The sequence below is a fragment of the Exserohilum turcica genome, assembly GCF_000359705.1.
Source record: "Exserohilum turcica Et28A unplaced genomic scaffold SETTUscaffold_5, whole genome shotgun sequence".
NCBI lineage: Eukaryota > Fungi > Ascomycota > Dothideomycetes > Pleosporales > Pleosporaceae > Exserohilum > Exserohilum turcicum.
The window spans coordinates 1,009,814-1,028,739 of NW_007360266.1; the positions used below are offsets into that span (position 1 = coordinate 1,009,814).

Consider the following 18,926-nt stretch of genomic DNA (forward strand, 5'->3'; position numbering starts at 1 on the left):
AGACACTACCCATCGTCCGTCTACCTCAATATGAAGTTGAACGCGATTTTCCTGCTGGCTGCCGCCACTGTTACCAGTGCTACTCCAAGTCCCACTGCTACCGCCATTGAGACCAATACTCCTTTAATTCCCACTTTCGATGGCTGTAATTACGAGCGTGTTTTCAATGGCTTTCCTTGGGATAACTGCGATGGTGTATGCAAGAAATTCAGTTGCTACATGGCTTGCGCCCGGGTCGGTGGACACGACAAGGCGAGTGATTTTGTCATGACTGGCGACGATAACCAGAATGGAAACTGTCGCTGCAGGTGCTGGTTCAAGTAGGAAAAGAGTAGGAACATCGATATCGAGCTCGACATTACGCATAGCAGCAAGCCTATCTGTACCACCACAGCGCTCACATCAACGAAAAACCGGCAGGTTCAACTACCAGGCCTTAGCCAGTACGGATCGTCTGAATATACAGTCAAGCGAATACACGTGTATATGAAATTAATGAATATACTTGTAAATATTACCTTATTGCACGAGATCAACTTGCATGCCAGTGGTAAACAAACCTTGTGCGAATTAGCCTTTCTCCTTCTAGATGCCCATTTCTCTCCGAATTCGATCTCCAGCTGTCTATCTTTGTCTTGCAACTGTTGGCTGTTTTATTTTTGCTCTTCTCCAGAGACTGGATCATAGTTTTGATTCGAGTTTCCAAGAGACATTTGTCTCGCTCTCTGAAAAAGACACTAATCTCTACTGCGTCTTGTAAAGTGTTTTGTTATATATCCATTGTGACTTCTTCAAGACACTGGTTTGGACGAGACTGCAGTTTAGCTTTGGAGATTGTTATCATTGCCGTCTCTTGTGACCTTAGATTACAGTCCTAGATCTTCTCCACGATCCCGAATTGGTACTTTCATCGCTAATAGAATATGCAGTCATTCTATTCTATCAATCGTGATGCAGTTTACTTATACTCCATTCCCTACTAACGCCAATAAGATGACGCATTATTGGATATATCATCAGCGAACATAGCATCAGGGGCTGTCATTGTAGTAGTTCCCACCCCTGGCGTAGCCAGCGCAGCACAGCTAGAGTTCTCTGTTCACATACACACTCCCTATGAATCATGTAATTGTGATTTGCGGGAAAATTTGCGCATCACAAGGCCTAGGTTGCGCTGTCTTAGCGAGCTGGAAACACCCACTTATCCAGAGATTGCTTCCAGAATTCTTGCGCGCATTGTTTCCTTCGGCCCGAAGAGTTACGTACAGCCCCTGGCTTAAATTATCGCCTTGTATCTTGCTTTGTTAGTCAAATAATAGCCCTTCTTAGTACAGAAAAAACGGCCAAAGTACGTTTCATGTTACGCAGAATACCTTGATATTTATCAATGATTCAAGTGAGAAGTGAGAAGTCAAAAGTTTAAGAGACGTAGAGACTGACTAAGAGATCGTCAAGACTACTAGATTTGCAGCCTAGCCTTTGGTAGTATTTCGGTAGTATTATGGACACCCCTAACAATAGGAGCTTCTAGAACCGTCATCCGTGCCTAATGAGGAGCTGACAGACTAGGAAGCACGGCTATTCTCCCTATTGGATATCGGTTTTTTACTATGTATAGGCATCGCAACGTCTCTGCCACCACAAAGCTCTGCTGTGGTCAACCTGGCGGTATTTCTTCCTCGGACCGAGTTTCACTGGGATTCCTTCCCTAGAGCGACGCGCAAGCTCGGAAGAGGCTGGCAGACAACACGGATACGTCGGAGGGGGATAGACCAGTAATTACATACTACGTACATAGGTGTATATACTCCCATTTCAGAGTAGTGAGATTGCTCAATATAGTACACACTAATTAGGCACGTGGCGCATTAACTTGGTGCATGACTGAAGAGAAATGGCATAGTAGACAGACGTTCAAGTTACCAGTAGGTCGTTGCGACAGACTAGTTTATTCAGGATAGCAAGCCGAACTAGTGAAAGAATTACCTATAGCTTAATCATGCTTGGCAGGCAATGTTCGAGTATTTCGATCCTTCAAAGTCAACTGTACTATTTTATTAAAGAACCAGACAAGAGTTGACAATAATGCTTGTAGATAATCTTTGAACCGAGTATTCACCTTCAGGGTCCATATGATCGTCGAACCGCATGTAAATCTCAGTTCTGTCTTACTGTTGCTGACGCGAAACAAAGTGTATTTGGCCGTGCCATTGCTCTTTGCGACCGGATGGGGTTTGGAGCGAAATCGAATAGGACCGTTTGGTTCGGTCGCTTTCAAACCAACATCACGGTCAGATAGGGTGTAGGCGTGTGAATCGTAGTGGCGGAGGCAACAGCAGGCAGTTAAGACCGCCGTGATGATGAGATATAATACTGTTCCACAAATTTGTTCGCGCATTTTTTTTTTAAATACCTGGGAATTGAAAATTAACCGTAATCACAGGAAATAGCTCACGCAAGGATAATTTCACAGTATGACTGTATACAACAACAATTTTCTTCTAACAAGACGTCAAGATATCAACTAACTTGATTGTTTTATGGCGTTTTTTCACTAAAATAGAATGTGCATCTCCTACTAATAATCCATCGGCAAATTTGACAAGCGCTTACCACTTGAAGAGCTCACAAATAGTCTAATAGGGATATATATTACTACAATTTTGAAATCATACATTGGCGATACATGTCATGCTGCAGTACAGCCGCGGCGAGTAGTTCATGAGCTCTAATTTGCATTTTTGTGGAAGGGGTTGTGTTCAGATCAAGGGTATCTCACTACTATTCTCTGACTGAAGGCGATTCAAAAGCAGGCTTCGCGCCCAACATCCTCAATAGTACACTCATCGAGTCATAATAAGATCATAATATATAGCTAACCAAAAGACACAGAACCCAATCCCTTCTCGTTGCATGCCTTCATCACACCATCTTTGATTGTAGCAAGAGACATTTGCCATGGCTGCCTTGCGAATTCTGGATTAGCGTCTGTTTCGTCGTCGATAACATAGTCGATCCATTTCACAAGACTGACTACTTTGTTCATGTCTCTCTCTTCGATTACCACCTTCCTGAGGTACTTGATCAAGGCGGCGACATCCTGCTCGTAAGGCGCTTCATCATGAAATGCACTGATCCATATTCTCATTGCGCGCCGAAGATCAGGTTCCGCTGATAACTTCTTGACGGTAAAAGTAGCCTTTGAAGGCCGTGGAACTTTGATTTTTCGAGCTGGTTTCGGCTGGTTGGGTGCTGTCGGGGCTTCAATTTTCTTTGTCACTGCAGAACGGAAAGCATTCATCTTCGCAGCTTTGTGTTGCGCAATGATCTCTTTGCGCATATCCTCGGGCAGTGCCGCAAGGAAATCAGGATCAAGATCATCGTCTTTGTTGGACTTGGTGATAATAGGTGCTTCGAAGGTGTCATCGCTAATACCGAATGGGTTGTCGTTGCTTGGGCTTTCTCGGGCAGGGTTCTTGAGGGATATAAAATTGGCCTGGGTGAGCCGCTTCCCGGTTTTGCTGATGGCTGTTGCCTGCGCAGCCGCGGCTAGCATTGCTGACCTTGGCGGACGACCTCTCCCTCGCTTGACATGCACGATAGGCTGTTTGGCTGGAATACCAATGATCCTGTTTTTGCGAGGCGACTGGGGCAGGATCGTTTGATCAGCGCCTCTCGGTCTCCGGGATGGGGAGAAGGGAGCGTCATTATCGGCATACTCAGCGAGCACTTCTGCACGAACATCCTCAGGCAAAGCGGCGAGGATATCTGGGTCTAACTGAGACTGGGCGGGAAGCGCCGTCATAGGGAAAGGTAGTCCTTTTGAGGGTGTACCGGGTTTGTCATGCATGTCCACGTTATTTGCAGGTGCAGGGGAGGACTGTCGAGTTTGACGCAAGAGCTTGGTTCGTATATTCTCTGGTAGCTCAGCAAGCACTTTGGGGTCGACCTGGGTAGGGATGATGAACTGTGTACCCAATGTGTTGAGTGGACGCCGGGAAGGTGTTGATACGTTAAGCTCTTGGGCCCCAAATGCAATGTGGTTGTCTGCAGATGGTGTTTTGGGTTTTTGCGGAGTCTCTGGGCCGTCCTGAATTGGATCCTCTTCAATGACATTTAGTGCTGGGGCTGCCCGCACTGGCTCTGGATTTCCGACTTTGAACTGTAGCTTTCGCTGCGAATTCGCAATACTACCATCCGTAGGCGTTTTCATGGGCTCAAGTTTCGTCATTTGAACTCCGATACCACGAAGTTCCCCTGGACTAAATCCAAAGGCACGTAGTATAACCAAGGCCTCTCTTGTCAAAAGCTCCTTCGCATTCGTGGCAACGCCTAGTGTGAGACTCTTGTTGTACGTGTCGCATTTGCCATGTCCAAGGTGCTTTGGCGGATCCAGAGGCGCATCCGGCGAGCGCCGCATGACTTTCATCGTAAACTGCTTACCCTTAACCCTCCCCTTCAGCAGCCGTTTTTGGAGCTCTCCGCAAAGACTTCCGATAAACTCTTCGGCTTGCTCTTGGTTCTCGAATCGAACACCCCAATTCACCTCTGCAGATACAGACTTGCGGACGGCTTGTTCGCCGACTTCTTGGCGGTCGATACCTCTCGAATACTCATAGAGCCTTTCGCCCGTCTTAGGACCAAGCGTTTGAATGAGCCTCTCCTTGGTAAGCTCGCGGATGTCCTTGACAAGTTTGACGCCTATGTCTTCCAGTTTACCGCCAATTGAACCAGCAACGCCCGGTAAGTTCTGTACTTGGAGCTGGCCAATGAAATCCAGCACTTCTTCGGGTTTGATCTGATATTGGCCAGCAGGCTTCGCTTTGCGCAAAGCCAGCTTGGCGAGCAGAATGTTGTTACCGATACCAACCGAAACATTGCATCCTGTCCTGGATCTCACTTCGTCTCGTAGGTTTAACGCAATCTCTTCAGCCTTAGCTTGCTCACGATAGTTGCTACCCTCCGAAAGTTTCTTGCCATCGCTACCACCGACCGCAATGCACAAATTTGAAACATCAATGAGGGCTTCATCGATGCTGACACTCTGGACAATGCCGCCTGTAGCGAGCATGATCTCGTAGAATGTGCGACTGGTTTGTTCATAAGCCGGGAAATCATAGGGAAGGATCTTGAGGTCAGGGCAAAGTTCTTGTGCCCGCTTCATCCACATCCCGTTCTTGATACCAAATGTGCGCGCTGGATAGTTGCAGCTTGCAATCTCCGACCCACTACCTTGTCCATGGGCAACAACGGCCGGCTTGTCTTTATACTCAGGAAATTTTTTCAAACTAACCGCAGCGAAGAAGCTATCAAAGTCAACATGCAAGATATATCGCCGAGCACCGGGTACGCGCTTTTGTTTTGCTCGTTGTGACGGGGTCTTTTCTGCCGCGAGTGCTTGCATTTGTGACTTGAGATCAGCCTTCCAAGTAGATAGGTGGTGTAAGCGTGATTCTCGGTAATACTGCTCAAGGAAATTTGGATCCACAACGGTGGACCGGCGAATATTTGGGTCACGGAGAAGGATTGCGTTGTGCTCTTCAGCAGTCAGAGCTCTAGTCCTGGGCGCGGAGGTATCGGGTCTAACACGCTGTCTTTCGGCTCTCTCCTCCACTTCACTATTGAGCTGCATATACTGAGCAGCAGGAGGGCTTGGCTCAGTGTAGAGACTGTCGTCTACGTCATTCGATTTTTTGTCTGTCGTGACAGAAGGTGTGGGTGGATTCGTCTTCAGCCGTGTTGTGGGCTTTTCAGGCTTCTCTGACTGTTCTTGTACAGGTGGGTCAGGCTGATGGGAGGGTGGTGGATCTTCGATATCATCGTCGTCCTCGGGGGTGAGATGGCGTTGTTTTTGCTTTGAGAAGCGTGAGCGCATAGTGCCGGATGGTGTAGGTGTACTCGGCGGTCCAGCTTGGCTACTTCCCAACTGGCTCGTGTACCAGCTGGCGTCTGTCTGGTCTCGATATCCCCTAATCCTGACATTTGCCTTGGCCTTGACACTTCCATTATCGAGTGCCAGTACATTTTGTTTCTCGCCTTCATCTACCACACGGTACTCGTTCCATGGTAACAGTTTGCCGACTGCTATGCTGTCCACTACCCACGCTGGCTTTACGATGCGGTATTTCCGGAACTCGACAGCCTTCTTCGGAGTGAGGCTGCTGGCGATAATGTGTGTCACTGTGGTTTTGCCATCCAGATATTGCATAAAGCCTCCGCCATGCTGGACTATGAGTGTGTGCAGGTCGTTGAGCGAGGGTTGGGTGTAGCCGTTCACATGCGCCACAATTCCTTTGAAGATCTGAGGCTTGTCGCCCGCTTGGGCTCGGATGTCCGCATCCAAGTTTTGCAGTTTGATCTTCTTTCGCCGGAAGTAGTCGGTGAACCCACCAAATGCAGAGCCTCCGTACTCTTCTCCATCTTCACCCTCGAAGCGGTGGCTAGCGATGCGCTTGCGCACCGACTCGGAGTTTTTGTCGAGGCGGGAGCCCATGCTGACGAGTTTCTGGCCTTGGCGGATCGAGGGCGTTCATCGGGGCTGGGGTCATGATGGAAGGTGGCGGGTGCACCTGGGCTGCTGCATATCGATATCGCTGGTGGTGGTAGGGAAGCGCGTGTGGTGTGGCGCGTCTGACCGCGATCATGTCACGCTAGTGGAGCAAAGTGGAGCGTTCTGCCGGCGGTGAAAAGACGCTAAAAGAAAGCTGCAGGACTTGGCGAACTTTTTCTACCTCTCGAACCCGCTGCTCTCGAGTTCCTCGTTTTTTTCGCCGTCACTCTGCTCTACCAGCTGTCCTCGAGCTGTGCAAGCCTCTGAGCAAAGAAGCCGCTTCCCACTGGAAACCACTCCATACTCTGATCAGCCTGCTCTCACACACATCGGCGACAATCTCCAAGATGGCGTCCGCTGTTCCTGTTGGCGTCTACGGACGTCGCATTCCGGCTGGAGGCATTCCAATCGTGGCTGCTCTCGACCAGTCTACCACAGTAAGTCCCTTCGAGGCGATGGCTATGCTTTGCGACCAGCAGCCATGCCGCATTTCCGTTGCATTCGGGTTTGCGCGCATCCGTCGCATTCACGACTTTTGGCTAACTGATACTAGTTCAGAATTACCATGGCTGCTATCGACCCAGATGCGGAGCCCCAGTTTGACGAGGACCACAAGCATGCTCGCGCAACCCTCAAGCTCATCCGTATGCCTGAGGACTATGACATGGATGATGATGAAGACGACGAGGACTACGAGGAGGGTGACATCGAGGCAATTGCTGCTCGTCTGCGTGCCGCTGGTGCGCTCCCCGAGCTTGACTCTGACATGTCCGACGACGACAGCGAGGATGAGAAGAACGGCGGCCCCAGCGACCCTGCCAAGTCGAAGAAGGCTAAGCAAGCTGCTCTTACAAAGAAGATGCAGGAAGAGCTTGAGGCCGACGACATGGAAATTGACGGTATGACCAACGGCGCCAAGGGCAAGGCCAAGGGCAAAGCCAAGGCCACTGAAGACGATCTGAGCGACGAGGACGACGAGGACGATGATGACGACGACGAGGACGACGAGCCTGAAGAGCTTGTTCTCTGCACTCTTGACCCCGAGAAGGTACGGTGATGTTGCATGAGTTTCTCTAGGCGCTTACTAACCTGTACGCAGCACTACCAGCAGCCTCTTGACATCACTGTCCGTCAGGGCGAGGAGGTCTACCTCTGTGTCAACGGTACTCACGACGTCTATGTCACTGGTAACTACCTTGCGTTCCCTGATGAGGACGACAGCGAGGATGATGAGGATGACGGTCTTGATGAGCTTGGCTATGACCTGTCTCCCGACGAGGATGAGCTTGACGACATTGACGAGTCAGAGGACGACGAGCTTGATGGCATGGCCGACCCCAGGATCACCGAGGTTGACAGTGACGAGGAGGAGGTGCCCAAGCTAGTTGACGCCGGCAAGAAGAACAAGAAGCGCGCTGCTGAGCCTGAGGACGATGCTACGCTTGACGATATGATCAGCAAGACCAACGGCGATGCTAAACTTAGCAAGAAACAGGCAAAGAAGTTGAAGAAGAACGATGGCCAAGCTGCTGCTGGTGCCGCCCAGCCAGAGAAGAAGGCCGAAAAGGTTGAGAAGAACGATACCCCCAGCAGCGACAAGAAGAAGGTTCAGTTCGCTAAGAACCTCGAACAGGGCCCAACAGGCTCCCCCAAGGTCGATGCGCCCAAGCCTGAGGCAAAGAAGGAGGCCGCCAAGGGACCTCGCAACGTCAGCGGTGTTACCGTTGATGATAAGAAGGAGGGCAAGGGCAGGGCCGCCAAGAAGGGTGACCGTGTCGAGATGCGCTACATTGGCAAGCTGAAGAACGGCAAGGTTTTTGACTGTGAGTAGTTGCCAGTTCCTGTTTCTGCATAACGTCGTGCTGACCACCGCACAGCCAACAAGAAGGGCAAGCCCTTTTCCTTCAAGCTCGGTGTCGGTGAAGTCATCAAGGGCTGGGACGTTGGTGTCGCTGGCATGGCCCCTGGTGGTGAGCGCCGGCTCACTATCCCTGCCGCCCTGGCATATGGCAAGAGGGGCGCTCCTCCGGACATCCCACCCAACTCTGACCTGATCTTCGACATCAAGTGCATCTCTGTCAGCTAAAGTATCGAATTCCTGTATTTGTCCAGCTATGCGCACCAGGCTCCACTTCGGTCCTATATCAGGCCACGATTAGACTCCACTCCTGTGCAGGGCTCCGCCAGCCTGCGTGCGTTGGCGCATTTTCCATGTTTCCTATTCAGTCAACTTTTCGTATGCATAGCGCGTCGTCTGAGATATCCGACTTGCATAGTCTGGGTTGCGTCATTAGATATGTGCAAGGAGGAAGGATCTCTCAGTCCTCTTCGCCATGGTTTCCTTCCACGGGTCATCTGTATGAGATATAGCGAGGCGAAGTTAGCACAAGGTCAAATTTCGCTAAGGAAGCTATTTCCAAAAGTTAATAGTGTTTCATGTCGACGCTTACACCGGTACGTACTAATACATGCCATTGAAATATTTGCATTCCGTGACACCCGCCTGGCTCTCTCAAATCATGTGTGACAAGGTGCGACGCGCATGCTCATATACGGAGCGGAGTAAAGTTTCTGTTATATGGTGATGAAATGATCCCGTGACCAAGTCCTCGTCAACCTGTAACCACCTCTCATTCTTTGGGTGGCCGAGGTTGGCCAAGATAACCGAAGATTCTAGCGCCAGTTTTTGGCCACTGAAACGGCCCTGCCGACGCACGAGCCTGAAAAACCCCACTGCGCTAAAGCCCAACTCCTCTTTCAACGTTCCGTCCTCGTCTCACCTCATACTCATTACAACGTCAGCCCTCAGTTACACCAACCAACAACTTCGACTACTCTCACCCCGCGATCCTATCCGCGTACCATCGTCCTCGACACATCGTCCTCTTTCGCCCCTCCTACACCGTACAACCCTGGCAACACTGTAGCAATGGCGTCAAAACGAAGCAGTAGTAGTATGAGTAGTAATAGTAGCATTCACTCGTACTCGTCCGCAAGCAACGTCCGGGCCAGCTGCTATGCCGTGAACGCCTCGACTGCCAGCCTCCAAGGCTTCCATTACTCTACTACCCCGGCTGCCGGGGCTGGGTGGTGTTCCTGAGGTCAGCTCGGTATGTTTCGGGTACGCGATGCAGCTTCGAACCAAGCTCTAACCCTGAACTAGGGAATACCATCGCCTCCATCAAGTCCCCCCCTCGCCGCCAGACACGCATCCGCCAAGAGCGGCAAGGCGCGCAGAGGGGGGGCAGCATATACCATCACGGAAGAGTGTGAGAGACTCTTCTGCGAGACACTACGATCTGTTTTCCTGGGTGAGGGGAGCCAGCATCGTCAGGACTCGCTAGTGATGGGTATGCCATACAACATCATCACGAATGCAACTACCGCCATAACAAACGATTACGGCATCGAGGCTCGTCGGTACTCTGACTCCTCGACTGAATCTGATCTATGCGAGATGGTGCGATTTGAGGAGCAGAAGGGTGCGATCACAGACTACATTGAAATGTGGGACTACGTCGGTGGCATTATGTTCCGTGGCTTCGTTGTTGAAAGAGAAGAGGAGAGAAGCATGTTTGTTTTCTTTGATGAGGCCGTCATCGCCGCAGATCTCAAGGCTGGGTAAGTTTCATGTTCCGTCGTCTTCTATCGCCTGCGCAAAGTACTTACATGCAAAAGCTTAATGGCCCTCCTCGAGCTCTGTGAAGTTGACTATTTCTCCTGCGGCCGTCTCGTTCTCTGCATCGACCGACATGCCGACCAAGCAGCTCGCAACAACTTGACAAAGGATCTAGGCTGGATTGGCTTCGGCCTAACCACGCTCGACGAGTTCAGCCAGGGAGATGAGTTGACCAGTGAGAAGTGGTTGTTCATGGATATGGAAGTCTAAGCACGTGGGTCAGGAAAGATTGTGATTGGAAGTCATTCGTCTCTTGCTGCAGCATGTCAGTGTTCTGGAGTTCAGGTCTTTTTGAATGGGCGTCTTGCATGGAGTTTGGGTGTCTGCGAGCCTTGTTATGCGGATTGCATTCCTGTTCGTGTTCACATGTCTTAGTAAGGCGCTCATTCTTCTGATAGCTAGTTGGTTCAATACGACAAGTTTACCCTTGGAAGTCGCACCTTACCTGACCCGTGAAACGTTGACTCCGACGCGTAATCCTTGATGTTGATTTCTATTCTAATTTCTCGCACTCGCGCTTACATGTGATGCGTGCTTGATCGCGATATCCAATTCTTAAGTTTTCACAAAACGCCTTGAGCCCTAAAGTAGGCATCTCGCCGAATTCTCTTCTGTAGTACAACTCGATTCTGGTGGCCAATCTCAAGCACCAGCGTCAGCCAATCCCGCCATCTCGGCATCGACATCAGCCCTGCCTCCAAATTCATCTCCCTCACCATCCACATCCATGCGCTCAATCTCCGCCCTACCCTCCAGCGCGCGCATAGCTGGGTTCTCAGTACCGCTGATTCCATGTGCTGCCTTCTTTCGCTGATGCGCCTCCAAATCTTCCAGACTCCACGATGAGTGGCCTTCTTGCTCTGCCCTGCTCCACGGCACACTCATTTCCTTGAGGAAGTTCTTAGCCATGCCGACGGCCTGGTCGATGGAGAGTTTTGTGTTTTTGGCATCGAGGCCCTGTTGGATCCACTTGGGGAGTTGTGTCTGCTTCTTGTTGAAGCGCTTATCCGCCAGCACCATGATACCGTAGTCGTCTTTTCCGCGGATGACGCGGCCCAGGCACTGGGCTGCGTGGCGCATGGCGTCGAAAGAGAGGAAATCAGCCTCTTTGATGCGATATGTTTCGCGCAGGAACTCGAGGCGCGCTTTCAAGATGCGAGATTCGGTGTATTGGTAAGGTACGCCCATGCAAAGCACAGTGCGGCCATAATGGTGGTCGAAATCGATTCCCTCGCTGACTTTTCCTCGCGCGACGCAGAGAAGGACGGCGCCGCGGCCGTTGTTGCATGCTGTGCGGAAGGTTTCTAGCGCGAGGGCAGTCTCTTGCGCGTCGGGTGTTTCGACAAGAATGAGTTTGTATTTCCACACCGTGTCGAGGATCTCCATTCCTTGCCAGGCTGAAATGATGCTTTCCATGTACAGATAAGACGGGAAGAACACGACGACTCCGTCTGGAGTCAACTTGCAAAATTCTATGAGAAGATTACCAAAGTTGCGCTGAACTTGCAGATCGTTGCGATGCTCGAATTGCGAGGTAACTTGATTCTGGTCGTTGCCGCGGTCGACAATCATGGGAAGGAAAGACTTTCGCGTCAGTGTCATTGTAAATGATTCTTGTACGACCGTGTTGAAGTTGAGCATGCGTGGGTACATGTCCAGCGGAGACATGGTTCCAGAAGTAACGATTACAGAATAGAAGCGCTCAAACACAGGCTTGATAGCTATGGCAGCGTCCAAACATGTCAAGTGTAGGACAGGGTTCGGTACAGTGGCCGTCGCTGATTCAAATGGTTCTATGATCAGTAGGAAACCGGTTTCATAGGTTGCCACCAGCGTGGCAAAGGTCGCAACTTCCTGGAGAGGTTGATAGTCCTCGATATTCGTGAGTTCGAGTGTGCGGACAAGTGAAGTCAGGCGCTCAGCGCAGAAACGCAACGGTTTTCGCTCGATGAATGTCAAGTCCCTCAGATGCTTGAGGAACTCTGGTGGTGTATCTGCAACGACATTGAGAACCTTCATTCGAGTTTTGAGGTACTCGATAAACCGTTTGAGAAAGGCGACAAAGTGCTCGGCCCGCCGTATGTTACCAGGCACAGCTTCGGTGAGGAGATCGTCAGGGAGGGCAGGGTTTGCCATGAAAGCTTCTTCATTTCGTGCCTCGTCTGCAGCTCGGAGGCCTTCGACTAGCTTGGCATATTCGCTCTGTAGCTTTTCTGCGTCGCTGCTCTTCATCTCTGTGATTTTGCGGTCAAGGCTGTTGACGCCTTTGGTTGCCTTTCGTAGCACATCTTCGGTCAGGTCGATGCTTAGGGACTCAATGCACACATTGTCGATGTTGTGAGCCTCGTCAAAGACCACTATGCAATCCTTTGACAGCTCCTTGGACACTCTGTCTGCAATCTTTGGATCTAGCAGATAATGATACGAGTAGATGATGACGTTGCAGTAAGGCATCATCCGCCGGGCTGTAAAGTAGGGACATTGCTTTTGTTGTTCACCATACTTCATCATGCCATCAAACGTCCATACGCCGGGCGGAATGAGGTTGTGCGGCTCCAGTAGATCCAGGTTCTCGTGATAGACGCAGAGCTCCACGTCCTCGCCTCTTTCCTTCTTCTCCTTGACAAAGCCTGCTGTCAAGCTGCGACATCGCGCATCTACCACAGTCCCACTCTTTTCTCGCTTGACCGAGGGATGGAGACAAAGGTTTTTGCGACTTGTCAGTCCCAACCCCCGGAATTCCTCCTCGTAGCCTAGCTCGGAGGTTCGGTACTTCATCAACGCTTTCAACTCGGCCAGTGCTTTCTCAATCTCAGACATGGTACGCGAGCAGTAAATCAGCTTCCGTTTTTCAGGGTAGTGCTGTTGATACGCGACGATGAGCGAGAGCAGCGACACGGTTTTACCCGTGCCCGAAGGCATCTCGAGGACGCAGTGACCGCCCTGGTCCAGCGTCCGCTTGAGATCGCACATGTAGGCATATTGTTCAGGATAGATCCGAGGATACGGGAAGAGAACCGGGAGACTGTCGATGTAGAACTTCATGGTGATAGTCCACCGCCCACGTAGAAGCGTCGTTGCGGACAGGTGTTGTCGAGACAAGAAAACAAAGATGAACTGAGCTCGGGCGTTGCCTCCAGGACGAAGTCCAATGCTGGCAAAACGCGCTAAATCCCAATTGGCTGTAGCGTTTAGCAGGGATGTACCCAGACGCCCCACCATCGCCCGCCAACCCACACTTTGGTGCCGTCATCAGGCAGAGCCGCATTATTTCGACATTTCACAGCCTTCTGCCTGGGTGGACCGGACATGCGACTGCTGCTTTCCTTTGAGTCTTTCCTTACATAGCTGCAGCTGCTTCTGCTGTATCTTCTGCCTCGACACGTCCCTCGTCCATACCTTCTACACGCCCTCGCAATCGCTGGTTATAGAGTCACAACCCCCGCCATGTCGAAGCGTACAGCAAAAGCCCAGGCAAGCAGCGCGCGCGCCGCCACCACAGCGGGATTTGGTGCATTTGGCGGCGTACCCACTGCTTTTGGCGCAAGCTCGTCACCGCTCTCATACGTATCGGAACCCCCAGACGTGTCGGCCATCTCGGATCCGAATGTTGTAGTGTACCTTAGGAATCTCTCCAAAAAGGACAGCACAACAAAGGCAAAGGCGCTAGAGGACATACAAGCGCATGTCGCTTCACTTGAGAGCCCGGTGGAGGAAGGATTGCTGGAGGCATGGATCAAGATGTATCCGCGTACTTCAATCGACAATGCGAAAGCCGTTCGCCAGAACGCCCATCTCCTCCACGGCCAATTCGCCGCATCCGCCGGCAAGCGCATCGCCAAATATATGCCAAAAAGCGTCTCTGCATGGTTATGCGGGCTCTACGATAGCGACAGGTCCGTAGTAGAAGCAACACAGACCTCTTTGCGACAAGTCTTCAACACACCCGAAAAGCTGCAAAGCATCCGCAAGATCTACCAACAACCCATACTAGAGTATTGCCGCGACGCCATCGACAAGGAAAGTCCAACGACTCTCAGTGATGAGCGGACGGTCACCAAAGATGATGCCGAAGCCAAGTACAGCCGCGTCATATCAGCATGCGTATCTCTACTGGGCAGCTTGCTAGCTAATCTGCAGCCCGAAGAGCTTTCCAAGTACCAGGCCGACTACGAAAGCCTATTTGGCGACAAGAAACTGTGGGGCTTCTCATCTTATGGTGAAGCTGGAATCCGGCGATCAGTGCATCGCCTTCTCAAGATTTGTTTGGCAAAAGAGGATGGTTCGTATTTCTTCTCACAAGTACAAGTCGAAATTTGCACTGACATTCCAACAGATGCTATCCAGCAAAATCTGACCATCATCAGCAAAGCCTACCTCGCGGAAGCATTAAATTCTGATCAGACAGGTTCTGTCAGCGACTATGTCGAGACTCTGACTCTCCTCACTGCCAAGCATCCTACCGTATGGACATCCGACTACACAAGCAAAACAGCGGTTGACAGGCGTCTGCGACAATTCTTGAAGAAAGGATCTCAGTTTGGACCTCGCGACTTCTGGACACGCTTGATTGAACTCTTCAAGGTTATACCAGGGGACGTCTTGCCACAACAAGCTACTGACACGGCAGAGTTATTGAATGCTTTGCATAGTGGTATTGTGCGCAAGGATGAGCCAAAGTACACTCATGAAGCAGCCTTTGGTGCGTATCTAGAGATAGCTGGCCTTCTTAGTCAGAGACTGCAAGAATCGGAGAGGACGACGCTGTTGAAAGAGATGGTATTGCCTATAATCACGCATTATCTGCAGCCTACATTGGAGACTTCACATTGGGCAATACCGTCCAATGCGACAAGGTTGATACCAAAAGCTCTCGGTATTGAAGGAATGGTCACAGTCCTCTTGGAGCGATGGGCCGAGTTTTCGCAGCGACTCATTGACGGTATCAAAATCTCAGCCCCAGAGCAGTCGAAAGACTACGAAAAGTCACAAACAGCTGTTGCTCAACAAGCCATACAATTTTCAACTCTGCAACATGAAGCGCTTGAGATAGAGGCTTTAGCAGCACTTCGTCCCGTCATTGTACAGGCATGCAATTCGATAATAGCGGAAGCTCTTGAGGTCCTCAAAAATAGGCGAGGGAAACCATACGGCGCCGCCGCCGCTATTGCGGCTGTCCTGAAGCAGAACCGTACTCTGATATCATCATCTCAAGCAGAACGAGATCTTGAGCTCTTCATACAACACGATCTACCAGAACTTGTGTTGTCACCGTCATCTTCATACCTAATCGACGTGTTGTACTCAAAGTCTGACAGTGCAATTTTCAAGGATGCGTGGAGCGCATCTTTGAAGGCAGTTCTGAAGGAGACCGACTCTGCAACCAGGACCAAGGCACTTGAGGGAATTCTTACCTCTTCCAGGATACCACCAGACTTTGATCTCGCAACCTCAGACCCGGAGTTACAAAAATATATCATATCCAACGTACATGAAGCTGTAGAAGGCTCAACCGAGTGGGACTCCTTCAATCGTATGCTTCAGTCGCCAGCAAAGATCCTATCTCCCGACACAACGGACGATATCCTTGCTTACATGACAGAAACCCTCTCAATATCGCAACAAGCCCCATACTCGCTGCAAGGTTTACGCCAAATCGTCAAGTCCAAACCATCAATGCTTCGCGAGTTCCTTGTCCAGCCAAAAGGCTCTGGCCTTCTACAAGGATTGCTTCTCGCATCTGAATCCCCCAATGATGAAGTGGCTCAGGGCGCCACAGCTGTCAATGCGTCAATTCAGACCATATTGTCATCCGGTTCTGATTCTAAACAATCTATGTACGACCTTATCCAACAGGGTCTGCGCGATGCTACCTCAACGTCAGTTTCGGTCGAGACTCTTGTTGACTTAGCAAAACAATTCGTCAAGGCTGGGGCTGAATGGGATCAAATTTCCAAGGTATTCCCCAGCATTGATGATTGGAATGCAGCCCTTGAGCCTTTTCTCAATGCTGCGCCCAAGTCATCGTTGGCCATCACAAATCCCCTGGGCGGTGCTGTCTACCTTGTCACGTCAGACCAGTCGCCATCCAAAATCATTAACATGCCTCGGGATGTTGACGGCTACTCTATTGCATATCGAATCACCCAATACGTAACCAGGCTCTTCAAGAATCCCGACCTCTTCTCTGTCAACATGGTCCCATCGGAACTGAAGGATGCCTATGTTCGCAACATCGCAGTCGCTGTGCAGCTTGCAAACGACAACCTGGGTCTTGCAGGCGCCAACGGACTCTGGGCGCACTATGATTCGGATATCGAATCAGATGTGATGACCTTTATATCGGATGCCCAATCGTTCGTAGCACAGGAATTGCGGACGCTAGCCGCTACTTGGTCAAACGACAGCGCAGAAGCGTCTCTCATGACTTGGGCTAACGCACTTCTCTCGAGCATTGGCGACGACACCAACGCTCCCACATATTACTATGCACGGACATATAGCGTGCTAATTGCGGATGCTATTGAGGCTGCTAGCTGGAAGAGCTCTCAAACAGCTCAGTTGCAGGACATGCTCAAGGCGATGCGGAAATCGAAAAACATTTTCCAAGTGCTGGGACTGCTGAACGGATTCAAGGAGCCATTATCGGCTTCGAGAGCCTGCCAGAGAATGTGTAGCGAAATTCTAGCCGACTTTGCGGGCCTGGATGCCGAGGATAAATCCCTGGATGCTTTACGGAATCTTATCCAGCTGAACAGTGTGCTGAGCGAGGATGATTTTGTGGAAGAGAGCGCCAAACACCGCGTGCTACTTTTCGTCACTCACGTAGTTCCGTGGCTTGAGGAGAACCAAGTTCCGCAATCCGTCAAAGCGGAATTGTGCCGGGCATTCCTGGTATTGCTTCCCGTCATAGGCGACCGATATGGCGATCATTGGAGCAGTATCCTCAATGCGCTCGCTAAGATCTGGTCGGCCACGACAGAGCTGGAAACGAACGAGTCAGGCATGGACAGCCCGATACCCCTCGTGCATGCATCACTCAAGCTATACGCCCAACTCCGCACCTTGGTTCAGGCCGAAGAGCCAAACGATGATCTTGTCGACGCCTGGAAGGAGACAGAGCAGAGTGTTGCTGATGGATTGATCAACGTCCTCAAGCATTCCCAGCACTTCCCCGACGAGTTCCATCAGCCTTTGAAGATGGTGAATGATGTGCTAGCGCGTCAGATATCGAAAGTTTCACTCAAAAATCTTGAATCGACCGAGGAGCTCTTTCCATTGTTGTATGTGGAGTCGCAGCCTGTTCAACAGACTGCGTTCGACATTCTGCACAAGCAAATTCCTGCAGCCCAAGAGCAGATTTCTATTGACGCAGCGTTGGAGAAGTCGACTGCTCGTCTGCCAGAAGAGCTGTTATCTCTGATCATTGATCCTCCTACAGTGGCGGCATTGGCTGGAGCAAACCTCGAACGGAGCGTACCTTTGTCGTTACGAGGCTACCTGCTTAGCTGGAGGCTAGTCTTTGATCATTTGGAACATGCGTCGTTTAAGGTCAAAAATGATTATGTCGAGCATATTCGAGAGGGTGATTACTTGCCCGGCCTGCTTGATTTCACATTTGAATTCCTTGGGCATGCGCACAACCGGCCGGTCGACGTTTCTAAGCTTGATATTACGACATACGAAGCGGATGTTGAGCCTCCCAAACGGGAGCTCCAATGGCTACTGACGCATCTGTACTTCCTGTGCCTACGCGACGTCCCATCGCTCACAAAGTCGTGGTTCAAGAACTGCAAATCTCGTGCTATTGTAGTCTCGCTCGAGCCCTGGACGGAGAGATTTGTCTCTCAGCCCGTCATTGTCGCTGCGCTCGATGCAGTTGCTAAATGGTCCGAAGAGCAGGCAGCAGCTGAGCCCGATTCGCCCTTTGCAGTGAAGGTAGTCTCTCGCGCTCGTGAGATTACGGCGTCTTACATTGTTGATGAGCAAACAATGGCAATGCGCATCTCTCTCCCTGCAGCTTTCCCTCTGGCAAATGCCAATATTGAAGGCCTCAATCGCGTCGCCGTCAACGAAACAAAATGGCAGTCCTGGCTCCGCACTTCATTGGGAGCCATTACCATTTTCAACGGGTCACTCATTGACGCGCTGACTACTTTCAAGAGAAACGTGGACGGAGCGCTCAAAGGACAGAGCGAATGTGCAATTTGCTACAGTATCGTCGGCTCAGACAGGAAGTTGCCCGACAAGAAGTGCGCGACTTGTAAGAACTTGTTCCATGGTGTTTGTTTATTCAAGTGGTTCAAGAGCAGCGACAGTCCCAGCTGCCCGCTTTGCAGGACGAGTTTCCAATATGCCTAGGCTGAGACGATTGGGACTTTGGTTCATGTTGGCATACCTAGATGGTAGCATGCATGTTCGAACATAGAGGACTAGATAAACCCGCCAATGATGCTGTAGAGCCTCCTTCTTGACTGCAATGGATTTGTAATAACTTCGATGGGCGAATGGATGGCTGTAATGTTGTAAAATGGACCTCGGCTGTACCTTGCAGCTGTCCATTTACCCCACACGACGTTGTACCGAGCCTAATGAATACATGGTTTATTACGTGCATGTATTCCGACAAGGTTTCTAAGTAAATCCTAGCCAGTTCTTACTCCCCATACACACTCCTCATCACCATCCCTCATCTCA

At 50.7% G+C, this 18,926-nt stretch overlaps 6 protein-coding genes across 6 annotated transcripts; 3 read left to right on the forward strand and 3 right to left on the reverse strand.

The window, feature by feature from the left end:
- Window positions 1-1,993: 1,993 nt before the first annotated feature.
- SETTUDRAFT_33579 (uncharacterized protein) lies at window positions 1,994-2,398 on the reverse strand (the record flags this gene model as incomplete). The annotated part of the gene is made up of 1 exon (XM_008030617.1): window positions 1,994-2,398. The coding sequence occupies one exon, from the start codon at window positions 2,396-2,398 to the stop codon at window positions 1,994-1,996; it is 405 nt and encodes a 134-aa protein (XP_008028808.1).
- A 477-nt stretch (window positions 2,399-2,875) lies between these two features.
- SETTUDRAFT_180484 (uncharacterized protein) lies at window positions 2,876-6,493 on the reverse strand (the record flags this gene model as incomplete). The annotated part of the gene is made up of 1 exon (XM_008030838.1): window positions 2,876-6,493. The coding sequence occupies one exon, from the start codon at window positions 6,491-6,493 to the stop codon at window positions 2,876-2,878; it is 3,618 nt and encodes a 1,205-aa protein (XP_008029029.1).
- A 287-nt stretch (window positions 6,494-6,780) lies between these two features.
- Window positions 6,781-9,011, forward strand: SETTUDRAFT_164698 (uncharacterized protein). Its single transcript, XM_008030839.1, has 4 exons — window positions 6,781-6,987; window positions 7,104-7,598; window positions 7,650-8,373; window positions 8,428-9,011. Exons 1-4 carry the CDS (start codon window positions 6,898-6,900, stop codon window positions 8,634-8,636), a joined length of 1,518 nt encoding a protein of 505 aa, XP_008029030.1. The 5' UTR covers window positions 6,781-6,897; the 3' UTR covers window positions 8,637-9,011.
- A 398-nt stretch (window positions 9,012-9,409) lies between these two features.
- SETTUDRAFT_164700 (uncharacterized protein) lies at window positions 9,410-10,659 on the forward strand. The gene is made up of 3 exons (XM_008030840.1): window positions 9,410-9,660; window positions 9,714-10,171; window positions 10,229-10,659. Exons 2-3 carry the CDS (start codon window positions 9,897-9,899, stop codon window positions 10,437-10,439), a joined length of 486 nt encoding a protein of 161 aa, XP_008029031.1. The 5' UTR covers window positions 9,410-9,660; window positions 9,714-9,896; the 3' UTR covers window positions 10,440-10,659.
- A 24-nt stretch (window positions 10,660-10,683) lies between these two features.
- On the reverse strand, window positions 10,684-13,274 carry SETTUDRAFT_119923 (uncharacterized protein; the record flags this gene model as incomplete). Its single annotated transcript, XM_008030841.1, has 1 exon — window positions 10,684-13,274. One exon carries the CDS (start codon window positions 13,272-13,274, stop codon window positions 10,872-10,874), a length of 2,403 nt encoding a protein of 800 aa, XP_008029032.1. The 3' UTR covers window positions 10,684-10,871.
- Window positions 13,275-13,637: 363 nt separating this feature from the next.
- Window positions 13,638-18,590, forward strand: SETTUDRAFT_139718 (uncharacterized protein; the record flags this gene model as incomplete). The annotated part of the gene is made up of 2 exons (XM_008030842.1): window positions 13,638-14,511; window positions 14,566-18,590. The coding sequence occupies exons 1-2, from the start codon at window positions 13,677-13,679 to the stop codon at window positions 18,588-18,590; spliced, it is 4,860 nt and encodes a 1,619-aa protein (XP_008029033.1). The 5' UTR covers window positions 13,638-13,676.
- Window positions 18,591-18,926: the final 336 nt, after the last annotated feature.

Coding starts and splice junctions, on each gene's coding strand:
- SETTUDRAFT_164698 (XM_008030839.1), top strand. CDS start 6,898: ATGGCGTCCGCTGTTCCTGTTGGCGTCTACGGACGTCGCATTCCGGCT. Junction 6,988..7,103: donor CTCTCGACCAGTCTACCACA/GTAAGTCCCTTC, acceptor AACTGATACTAG/TTCAGAATTACCATGGCTGC. Junction 8,374..8,427: donor GAACGGCAAGGTTTTTGACT/GTGAGTAGTTGC, acceptor ACCACCGCACAG/CCAACAAGAAGGGCAAGCCC.
- SETTUDRAFT_164700 (XM_008030840.1), top strand. CDS start 9,897: ATGGGTATGCCATACAACATCATCACGAATGCAACTACCGCCATAACA. Junction 10,172..10,228: donor GCCGCAGATCTCAAGGCTGG/GTAAGTTTCATG, acceptor TACATGCAAAAG/CTTAATGGCCCTCCTCGAGC.